Below are 12845 nucleotides of genomic sequence, written 5' to 3'. Positions count from 1 at the left end.
AAATCCTAGCCTATAGTCACAATATGATGTGCTCCTCATCAATGAAAGAGCATTGAAATGGAAGACTTGTAATAGAAAACTGCCCTGCCAAGGTTTTCCTTACAGGATGCACAAATATCAGACTAGCTACTTGTACAGTATATGAGACAGTAATTTGAATGGAATGACACATTCCATTCTTCTTTCCTCTCTTTTCATGTATCTGATCTCTTGCCCCCATCCTAACCCCACCCAGTTTTGCAGAGTACATTGATCATTTATGTCCTGTTTCCATATCCATCTTGAGTTCAGAGGCTGTGAAGCCAATGGTCATTACATCATGCTGCCTCACCCCAGTTCAAGCCTTCACTTCTCACTAGCCATGCCTAATGGCCCAGAGCAAAGAAAACTTATTAGCTGTCTATCCCAACTCATATTCATCTGAACTCCCTCTCTAATTCCTCAAAGGTTATACCTGCATCATCTCAAAGGAGAAGAAAAAGACTGCATCAAGAATAACCCTGTATTATACAGGTGCCTCTGTTTAGGATGAATACATTTTTTTTGCCCCTGCTGAATATATTATTTCGTGCTTGCTACTCTGCAATTTCTTGTACTAATTATTGCAGATACAATCCCACCAATGTACACTTGGTCTTATTTGTTCACTTTTAAGATATTTCCCTATTGTAGACCTCCTGCCTACTAATTTTGTGACCCATTCTATATAATAAAATGCTAATGTCTGTGTGTGTGTCCGGTCTTTCCGAGCAATCAGTTTGGTCAGTGAAACATAATCAAGACAGAAAGCACTGGATAAGGAAAGTTGATACACACAAAATCAGAGGAAAGTCACCTTTAAACAAAGAAAGTATTGAGAAGAATGCAAATGTTGTTTTCATGGTGGGTAATGGGGGACTGTCTGCTGTTACTGGTTGTCAAAAATGCAGACACAAGTTGAGCAACATGCCTCAAAATGATAAGATACAAGAAACTCCATCTAAGATGTGTTGAGACACACAAGGATACAGAGAACAGTGTAGGACAAATGCTAAGGGTACATGTAGGGCAAGAGATATAAAATATTAAATATTTTCAAATGTATTCTGCTACCTCCGGTAACATAGCTGGTGTAACAAATTTTGCACATCTCAATGGGTGTACATAACAACAATGCATTTACACTTCACCTTTCAGTACTTACTGGTGGTATGAAATGCAGCCCTGACTCATCCATTTGAACTTTAGAACCCTCCAGTGGGATTATTGGTGGGGAACATAAGTTATGTTGTGTGGATGACAAAACATAAACATGCCTCCTGTTGTTGCTTATTAAAGTTTAAATCCTTTTGTTTTGCATCAGTCACACATAAAGGTATAAGTGTAATCCCGATGTTCTATTAAATATGAGTGAATTTGGCTATGGAAAATGTATTCAGAATATTTTTTTTTTATTGATCTTAGTCTATTTTTAGCTGTTAATCGCGTGCTTCATTTTAACTAACAAGCATGTGAATGCTGCAAGGCTTCAGGTTATTTGCAGGCCCTGATTCTGTTTCAGCACCATTGTTACCCACATCAGGGAAAGTCTTGGCATAAAAAGCAAAGGTCGAGTTCCTGTACTCCAGCATTGCAGGCCTCAGGCATGCAGTGCCACCTTTTGTTTGGAAGAGTTTGAACTGCGAATGGCGCTCCTAGCAGTGCCACTAACAAAGAAGGGTAGAGGAAGGGCCTCTCCCTCCTCCCGGCATGAAAACCCCCAGCACAGGCCGAAGTTGAATAGGGCAAGCCAGTGACCTCAGGCAGAAGGAATGTGTCTGTTTGCACAGCACAGCTAGTAATTTAGAAACAAATTGCCCAGTAGAACAGGGGGAATCTGTTCTGCTTTCTGTTTGTCTTGCAGGCCAAAGTTTGTACATTTAACATTTGGAATGGCCGGTGAAAGTAAATGCTGCTCCATATTAAAAGGCTCACGGCCCAATTTATGAGGGAAGAGTATTTTGCCTTTCCATGGGTTCATCTGTAAACCGTTGAAGATGAAACAGACACCAGTCTGAGTAGTTGGCTCTACTAAAATAGAGGCACATTTGTAATCCCTTTGGCAACAGTTCAGCCACACTAACTTAAGTGACCATCACGTTTCTGTTTTATCTCCCAGTTTGGGTGCAGAAAGAATTTTAATGGCAATGTTTGCAAGTGGAAAATGGAACCTTTATGAGCATTTCATTAAAGAGAGAGGATAAACTCTCGGTTCAGTCTGGATTTAGAGACTGGCTGCTATTACCACTCTGAAATTGGTCACTCTGTGGCCAAATGATGTCAATCATAAAGGTGTTCTTAGGAGCAGCAGGAATCCAGTTAAAGAATTTTAGATTGATAAATGGGAAAGCAACCGTGAAATTTGTGGCAAAGTGTCATTTTTTTCTAACTTTGAGAATAATGAATCTTGTGATGCAGCATAGCTGTGTAAATTTTAGCAAGATATGAAAGGATATCTAATTCAAACAATTGACAGTTGTGAGTGAAAGAGAAACAAATTAAGGTGGGATGTCTGTGAGCCCAAGTGATATATTTAAGGAAAGTGATTAGTTTTCTTCTGTATGTATTGGCTCATATCTTGAAATTGTGTTCAGATTAGTATCCATCTACATGAAATTTTACCGCAATCAGAATATACAATCTGAGGGATTGTTAAAAGTAATGGGGAAGTACAAGACGATGATAATCCCAGAAAGTAAGCATTCTTTCACCCAGTCTTTGTACACATGTGTACTGCTGACAAAAACTGGCCATTTTTACTAAGGTTTCTCCACCAACAAACTTCTCGTTAAAACTCTGTGTTTTATTATATAACGAGTTGTGTTATGGAAGATTTCTGATGTCACTGAAGGGATTGTAATTTGGCAAACATCGGCATCATAAAGATAGTGTGGCCTTTATTTGCATTTAGTTAGTAATATTTTAATTTTCTGTATTTCGAAAATTGGAGCACTGGCAGGTTAAGTAAGTTGCTAATATGATCACTTTGTCTACAGTTTAGCGGATAAGCTAATAGCCTTCAGCTCCACAAAATACAAGAATAATCTTCAAGTAGCAAAATAAATAATTAATGAAACAAAAGTCTAGGTTGTTGATTTTATAGGAAGATCTGTCATTGAACAGGTAGTCTGTCACTTGATACTTGGTTTCCATGATGGGTAAAATCTTGCCTTTCTGTAATCATTTACTTGCTGAAACTGGCCAGCTTGGTACATAATTAGCTTTTATTTGAAAATAAATGAATGGGGGTTTGAGACCTAATGTCAAAAAAACACTGCTGACTATATCTTCCTTTGCTGTGCCATCACCAGGGCTCTGTGTGTATTTGTTTACTGAAGATTGCTGTGTGTATTTGCTTGTTGAAAATCATCCTTCATTAATTTTTATTGCAAGTTTTGTAACTTTCAAAAAATACCAGTGCATATTGATAATTTAACCTCTTTAGTCCATATTATTATTTTATTTTTTCCTTTTGTAGGAAGAAGACTGAGGGGCAAGGCTTTTTATAATGTCAATGGAAAAGTTTATTGTGAAGAAGATTTTTTGGTAAGTTTTAATTATACCTTTCTTTTGCACTCCCTTCAGTATGTGCCAAAATAATGTTAAGTTCTAATGATTGTATAATAGCGTTTTTTGTCATTCAGGAAAGTTTTGTCATGGAATGTGATGTTTGGCTTCACACTCCCTGGTTGCTTCCGGGAGCCTCTTGAACCCAGAACAGTTGATAGTCATTAACCGAGATGAGCCGGGCAAATGAGGACACACACAGTCAGCAAGGGGTTGGTGTAAAAGTGCTAAGTGCTTTTAATAAAATCCAAACAAAAGTAAACAGTGTTCACAAGTACAGTGCAATATTTTCCATAAATAAATAAATAATCCATAACATCAAAGGTTTTAGATGGAGGCTGAAATCCAATAAATAATCCACTGAAAATGAGGTTAAAATCATGGCAGGAATCTATCCATCCATTTAAAATAAACGCAAGCCCCAGTGCCTTTCTCTAAAATCTGCATGAGGAGACACCCACTGACAAGTACAAAATTCTAATTAATTCCCGGGTTTGGGCTTCTACCACCAGTCTGTCTGTATCCTTAGAACTGCCCACCAAACCCCACTCACATCTCTCTTAGCCTGTCCGTTGGTGTGAACAGGGAGACGCTGCACAACAGGGCCACTCTTACTCCTCTTTGTTGCTCTAAGGAGCACCCCTTCTCCAGTCCCATACTCCCCTGCCGCTTGATTCCTCTGGGTATACTCCCGACCATTCGCCTACACTTTTTATGACATGGGCTCCTCATCGTCCTGCTTCTCTCCTTCCTTAACTTCCATTCTCTCCTCTTTAATCTGATTCCCTCTCTGCAGTGTTGGCTTCCTATATACTGCCCAATTGGGTGTAGGTGTTATCCTCTACCTACTCTGAGGTGTGAATGAGGCAGCTAACTGACGTGCTTGCATTTGCATGGGAATGCACGATCAGCCAGGCACCCCAATCAACTTCAGAGTAGCGCCGGCATGCACACACCCACACCAATAGGGAACTCTGCACTTTGCACTCTGCCAACCTCAATTTATTTATTTAAAAATCACGCTCTGCCATGAACCTCTTATCATCAGGAACAGTGGCAAAATGTCCAAAGGTTGTCTCTGCATTTAGATTCTATTGAAGCGTATACCAAAAGTACAAATGCATGTTGTTTCTCAGTAAATGCCCTATCACAGTACAAGACTTTTCTAGTGATTTTCAGTCATAGACTTCATTTACATTATTGGATACAGTCACGGCATACTCCCATGGCCAAATGTCATGATGTCTGAAGCATGAAGCTCCTTGAGCATGGAAAAGGTGCTATATAAATAAAATTTATTATTATTACTATTATATACAATGGTGGAGTCCAACCAGTATGTGACTTGCTCCATCATAATCAAACAGGTTCAATTTTTGTATTAAGCCATAGGGGCTGGTTGTGTGTGTGTGCAAGAGTTGAGAACCAATGACCACTCAGCTTGATGTATAGTGGCATGCAATCGTTTGGGTACTTTTTCTTAAAATGTCTAACTATAAATAGTTAGGTGAGTAGAAGATGAGCTGACCACCAAAAGACATAAAGTTAAAGATGACACATTTCTTTAATATTTTGAGCAAGATTACAATTTTTTCCAGCTACAAAATTCCAAAAAAAAAAAAAAGAGCCTGGAGCAAATGTTTGGGCACCTGACATGGTCTCTAATTAGTAACACCCGCTTTGGCAAATATCATAGCTTGTAAACACTTTTTGTAGCCAGCCAAGGGTATTTTCGACCATTCATCCTTACAAAAGCTTCTAATTCTCCAAGATACTTAGGCTGTCTTCCATGCACTGCTCTTTTGAGATTTATCCACAGATTTTCAATGATGTTAAGATCGTAGGTATGTGAGAGCCATGGCAAAGTCGTCAGCTTGCTCTTCTTATGGTATTGTACATTTTGAGGTGTGTTTCAGATAATTATCTATTTGTAGGAGTCATCCTCTTTTTAACTTCAACTCTTTTTATAGATGATGTGATGTTTGCTTCCAGAATTTGCTGGCATTTATTTGAATACATTTTCCCCTCTACCAATGACATGTTCCCTGTGCCACTGGCTGCAATGCAAGCCCAAAGCATGATCAATCCACTCCAATGCTTAATAGTTGGAGACGTGTTCTTTTCCTGGAATCCGGCACCCTTTTTTCTCCAAACATACCTTTGCATATTGTGACCAAAAAGTTCTGTTTTGAATTCATCCATCACTCATTAACCTTATCTGTCCACCTTTGAGGATGTGGTGGGGAAAAAAACCTTGTGGAGAACCTGCAAACCCCACTCAGAATAGAACTGGGCACAGGGTTCAAACTCTGGATTCTGATTCTGTGAGGCATTCTGTGCTACCAATACATGATGGGATTTGTTACTATGTTGTATACAGTTATAATAGCAATGTGATTTTTTTTTTTTATTACATTTTTCTACAGATCCAGAGATGGCAGTCTTAGGGGAAACAAAACTGCAGTGGCTGAAAAGTCTTAAGCCCCTTGTCAGAGTCACTTCTTAAATAAAAAAGGGGAAGACAGACTGTAAATTTTGGTTGCATTAACTAAGAGTTAAAAAACAACTTTTAGATACGTATGTATATATATATATATACAGTACATATATATATAAAATTCTGTTCGCGTTTGAAACGGAAATTACGTATGAACACGCGATATGGAAATTACGTATGACCACAGAACATATTATAATACAGGAATTACTCACTTCGTTTGTGGACGCCATTTTTATATCGTCTTTACGAATTGTTATTTGTGTGAGAGTTATTTTACTGATATTGAAAAGTAGTAAACACAAATACGCCGATCTACCCCACAGAACTACACCCCGCGTCGTCCTCTCCCAGCCCTCCTCTCTGGACTACAGCGCTGACCCGTCCACCGCCAGGCGCGTTCTGACAGAGAAGTTTTATTTATTCGTCCATGTGACTGTCGCGGAAACTGACACATTGTAACTCTTTTTTAGTTGGCAGTAATTGATAGTAGAAGAGATGAGCAAAACAGCTTTGTGTCATTCTACTTTTTCACTGCGGCGAGCTGTAAACAATGTGTGTGAGAACAAAGTGGATGCTAGGAGGCGCAGAATGTCTGGCTGCTCCGGGGGGTCGAGAGCTTTGCAGTTTCAGGCAGTGTTCTCTCTCCTCGCACTGTTTGTGACACTTCAAGTGCCCCGTCGGCTCCTGGGAGAGTGGAAATCTTTGTGAATGAGTGTAATCGGTGGCATTGAAGCAGGACTCTGTTTGTAAATTACGCTGCACTACTACTTACTGTCCCTTAAGTTGAGTTCGGGTCACTAAAACCCTGCAGCATCCAAAGTTCCTTTTGTGATGAATTATTTTAAGAAGTAAATCACAGGCACGTAGTGCAAGGTTGTCAGGCAGAAATTTAGACAATCACATAGAAAATGTAATTTCTATACCACAGCGGTCGTGTACCGCCTTTCACAAGGGATCTACTACTTACCTGTTGTGTATAGCACCTTTAAAATGTAGTTTACCCCAAACCACTCCTGTAGTGCTCAGTATATCTTTACTTCTTAAATGTTAATGTTTTACTGTTTAATAATTATAGACTACATTTTATTTTTTTCCCTTGCACTCAGTGAGCGAAGGCACTGGGTAATCAACTAGTATGTGTGTGTATGTGTGTATATACAGTGTGTGTGTGTGTATACATATATATATATATATATATATATATATATATATATATATATATATATATATATATATATATATACATAAATATATAAACAGTAATGTGCAAAGGTTTTAGGCAGGTGTGAAAAAATGCTGTAAACAAAGAATGCTTTCAGAAATATAAATAATAATTGCATTTTGTAAATTGATAACAATAAACAAAGTGAGCAAACAAAAGAAAAATCTAAATCAAATCAATATTTGGTGTTACTACCTTTTGCCTTCAAACCTGCATCAATTCTTATAGGTACACTTGCACAAAGTCAGGGATTTTGTAGGATTATAGTCAGGTGTATGATCAACCAATTATACCAGACAGGTGCAAATGATCATCAATGTCACACGTAGGTTGAAACACAGTCATTAACTGAAACAGAAACAGCTGTGTAGGAGGCTTAAAACTGGGTGAGGAACAGCCAAACTATGCTACCAAGTGAGGTTGAGGAAGACAGTTTCATGTCATGGCAAGACTGAGCACAGCAACAAGACACAAGGTAGTTCTACTGCATCAGCAAGGTCTCTCCCAGACAAAGATTTCAAAGCAGACTGGGGTTTCAAGATGTGCTGTTCAAACTCTTTTGAAGAAGCACAAAGAAACAAGCAACGCTGAGGATCGTAGATGCAGTGGTCGGCCAAGGAAACTTAGTGCAGCCGGTGAAAGACGCATCAAGCTTATTACCCTTCGAAATCGGAAGATGTCCAGCAGTGCCATCAATTCAGAACTGGCAGAAACCAGTGGGACCCAGGTACACCCATCTACTGTCCGGAGAAGTCTGGCCAGAAGTGGTCTTCATGGAAGAATTGCAGCCAAAAAGCCATACCTCCGACGTGGAAACAAGGCCAAGCGACTCAAGTATGCACGAAAACATAGGAACTGGGGTGCAGAAAAATGACAGCAGGTGCTCTGGACTGATGAGTCAAAATTTGAAATATTTGGCTGTAGCAGAAGGCAGTTTGTTCGTCGAAGGGCTGGAGAGCGGTACAATAATGAGTGTCTGCAGGCAACAGTGAAGCATGGTGGAGGTTCCTTGAACATTTGGGGCTGCATTTCTGCAAATGGAGTTGGAGATTTGGTCAGGATTAATGGTGTTCTCAGTGCTGAGAAATGCAGGCAGATACTTATCCATCATGCAGTACCATCAGGGAGGCGTATGATTGGCCCCAAATTTATTCTGCAGCAGGACGACGACTCCAAACATAAAGCCAAAGTCATTAAGAACTATCTTCAGCGTAAAGAAGAACAAGAAGTCCTGGAAGTGATGGTATGGCCCCCACAGAGCCCTGATCTCAACATCATCGAGTGTGTCTGGAATGACATGAAAAGACAGAAGGATGTGAGGAAGCCTACATCCACAGAAGATCTGTGGTTAGTTCTCCAAGATGTTTGGAACAACCTACCAGCCGAGTTCCTTCAAAAACTGTGTGCAAGTGTACCTAGAAGAATTGATGCTGTTTTGAAGGGAAAGGGTGGTCACACCAAATATTGATTTGATTTAGATTTCTCTTTTGTTCATTCACTGCATTTTGTTGATTTGATGAAAATAAATAATTTAACACTTCCATTTTTGAAAGCATTCTTTGTTTACAGCATTTTTTTCACACTTGCCTAAAACTTTTGCACAGTACTGTATATATGTATATATATATATATATATATATATATATATATATATATATATATATATATATATATATATAGTGATAGATTAAAGGTCTCCGTGACCCCTTGAACCCCTTAGACTAGACGTCAGACACCAGGTAAAAGTCCAAATATAAATATCTATAATAATAAAAGGCAAAGCCCTCACTGACTGACTGACTGACTGACTGACTCACTCACTCATCACTAATTGTCCAACTTCCCGTGTAGGTGGAAGGCTGAAATTTGGCAGGCTCATTCCTTACAGCTTACTTACAAAAGTTAGGCAGGTTTCATTTCAAAATTATACGCGTAATGGTCATAACTGGAACCTCTTTTTTGTCCATATACTGTAATGGAAGGCAGCAAGATGGCCGTAGGAGACTGAGTTGCGTGTCGCGTCATCACGCCTCCCACGTAATCACGTCAACTGACTGTGAACTCAGTACGTAGAAAAGAAGGAGGAGCCCCAAAGAGCGCTGAAGAAAACACTCATTACACAATTGACAAGGCAGCGAAACAATAAGAAGCGAGTGAGTGACGCATACAAGCATCTTCATAAGACACGAGGTATAAAAAAGCACGGTGTAAGCCGTAAGTCTAAATTTACTTTATAGAAACGCTCCCGCTGCCGTTTGCAATACCATATTCGCGAGATACAAGTTTAATGAGAAGACACGAGGTATAAAAAAGCACGGTATAAACCTAACCTTAAATTAACTTTATAGAAACGCTCCCGCTGCCGTTTGCAATGCCATATTCGCGAGATACAAGTTTAATGAGAAGACACGAGGTATAAACGAGAGTTTGCATCACTTTGTAACAGAGTTAAAATTGCTGTAGCGAGAAACTTTTAACTGCCGGGTCTTAGCTAACATTAAATAAACCCGTGGACATCGCAACATCACACAAGAGAGCGGCTCACGTGAAGTGACTGAACGCAGCAGGAGTGATCACTTCCATGAATCAAACCTGTTCAAAAAACACATTACACAATTGATAAAGTAGGAAAAGAATATGAAACAAAGCACGGTATAAACCGTAACTTCAAATTAAGTTTATAGAAACGCTGCCGTTTGCAATACCATATTCGCCCCTGCGAAGCGCTGTGATTTTGCTATATATATTAAACTATTTCAACCATTGTATGATCTGCTTCTCGCAACTGAAAGAGGGCACCGTGGCAGAAGTTAGCCGACTTGCTCACCAACCACAAGCGTTACCTGGTAGGTAACCACCCATACAATCAGATTGTGAATCAGACTACGAATGCCTGCAATGTAATTACCCCGATCTACATGCTGTCAAATGAACGAACCACACGCCGTAGCACAACGTTAGGGGCTTCGCCTCTACGTCCGAGGCTCGATTCCAGTAAGGGAGTGCAGTGACTGTGTACTCCTAATGAGCCCACAATTACGGCGAAACACGTGTCGCATACTATGCATCTTCAAAGCACGGTGTAAACAGTAAGTTTAAATTGAGTTTATAGAAACGCTCCTGCTGCCGTTTGCAATACCATATTAGATGACTTTGTAACAGAGTTAAAATTGCTGGAGCGATAAATTTTTAACTGCCGGGTCATGTCGCGTGTTCTTGGGTAGGTACACCAAAAAATGTATACATTTATGCATGTAATGGGCAAACAAAAAATGTACTATACCCGAAAGCACTACAGTAGTACTCGATGTATCTTTACTTCTTAAATGTTAATGTTTTACTGTTTAATAATTTATACGCTTCTTATATGTTATTCAGATTCTTTTATCAAAATACCAGTAACAGTGCACTGCACGATAACGTGGAGTGAATATACTTGACATGACCATTCATAGTATTTATCCTCTTTCTCTGTACGTTTACCATTCGTTTGCTCAGAGGTTGATGAGCTTGCTGCTTAATGAGCAGCTCTTCACCCTAGCGTCCCGCTGCTTCTCTTCTTTCGTCGGCATCTTTTCCCGTTAAAACTGATTTGTTTTAAAACTTAGTATGTTTTCTTTAATTTTTCAGTTAAGCTGGCACTTAAGTCTTCAATCTGCCTCAAGAATGATTAGCGGAGGTGGTAGACAATGAAAACGTCAGCCGTACGCATCCGCCACGCACGCACTGGTGCACGCAGCTGTGAGTTGACTCTACAATAAAATAAAATAAAGATAAAAAGAGCAATAACTTGCAGCACCGCTATTCAATTACACTTGCCTAACGCCTCTCCTAAGGGGAAATACTGTGGGATCTGGGCATCCGTCAAAGCAGCAATCACAAGCCCGATTAGAAAGCGGGAAGCTGTGATTTGTCCTCTCCCTCCCATGTAACAATCGCAGCCCGTGTTGCAACGCACTATGTATATATGTGTATGTGTGTGTGTATGTATATATATATATATATATATATATATATATATATATATATATATATATATATATATATATATGTTCATATGTGTGGGAACGCGAATAGTAGACGTGACGTAGTATATGTGTACCAAATTTCAAGTCAATAGGTGAAACGGTTTGCGAGCTACAGGTGATTTAAAATCCTGGACAGACAAACGAATAGCCACGGTAGCGTATTATAGAAGAACATTTTACTGTTTAATAATTTATATTTATATGCAATGTGCTTCTTATATATTACTTCATATTCTCATATGATAATGATGTTAATGTTGTTTATATTGATTTCTATGTTATTGTAAGTGCCCTTTATTTGTGGAAAAATAAATTTGGCAATTAAACTTATTCTATACATACATTTTATTTTTTTCTCTTGCACTCAGTGAGCGAATCCACTGGGTAATCAGCTATATATATATATATATATATTAGATATGTATGTATGTGTATATATAGATAGATATGTATGTGTATATATAGATAGATATGTATGTATGTATGTATGTATGTGTATATATAGATAGATATGTATGTATGTATGTATGTATGTGTATATATAGATAGATATGTATGTGTATATATAGATAGATATGTATGTATGTATGTATGTATGTGTATATATAGATAGATATGTATGTGTATATATAGATAGATATGTATGTATGTATGTATGTATGTATGTGTATATATAGATAGATATGTATGTGTATATATAGATAGATATGTATGTATGTATGTGTATATATATATATAGATAGATAGATATGTATATATAGATAGATAGATATGTATGTGTGTATATATATATATATATATATATATATATATATATATATAGATATATATATATATATATATATATATATATAGATAGATGGATATATGTGTATGTATGTAGATAGATATGTGTTTATATGTATATATGTGTATATATATGTAGATATACAAATATGTATATATGTGTATATATATGTAGATATACAAATAAGTATATGTATATATGTGTCTATGTGTATATATATATGTTGATATATGTATATATATATGTGGATGTGTATATGTATATATATATATATATATATATGTATATATGTTTATGTATATATATGTTTACATAACCTCTTTAACACACTACTTCTCCGCTGCGAAGCGCGGGTATTTTGCTAGTTTATTATAATAATAAAGTGCACAAAGCACCCTCCTCTCCACAATACTCAATAATAAATCAATAATCAATAATAATAAACTCAATCCTCCACTCCCAGACGCGTTGCCACCCTTCCACCCAGCTCAGCTCCACGTCTGGGATTTCCCATAGTCCTTTTATAGTCCTTGATCCGGAAGTGTTTCGCCCTCTCTGTCCACGTGACTAGGAACACTTCCGGGTCATATAAAAACTTTTCTTCACCCCGGAGGCACGTCGTTTCCTGTCATGTGATCATGACGCACCTCCGGGTTATAGGGCACGTAAGAGTCCGACAGCCTCCCTACAGCGACTCCTGGTGGCCCCCATGGTATCCAGCAG

General features: G+C 38.3%; 1 protein-coding gene across 1 annotated transcript in view; it reads left to right on the top strand.

The window, feature by feature from the left end:
* Window positions 1-12845, top strand: part of wtip (WT1 interacting protein) — a 275147-nt gene that overhangs the window by 184010 nt on the left and 78292 nt on the right. Inside the window, exon 3 of the mRNA XM_028810095.2 lies at window positions 3497-3564. Coding sequence (XP_028665928.1) covers window positions 3497-3564 — 68 coding nt within the window. The remainder of the gene's footprint in view (window positions 1-3496; window positions 3565-12845) is intronic.

This window comes from Erpetoichthys calabaricus, chromosome 9 (genome assembly GCF_900747795.2).
Source record: "Erpetoichthys calabaricus chromosome 9, fErpCal1.3, whole genome shotgun sequence".
Lineage (NCBI taxonomy): Eukaryota > Metazoa > Chordata > Cladistia > Polypteriformes > Polypteridae > Erpetoichthys > Erpetoichthys calabaricus.
This window is presented reverse-complemented; position numbering and strand designations above follow the sequence as displayed.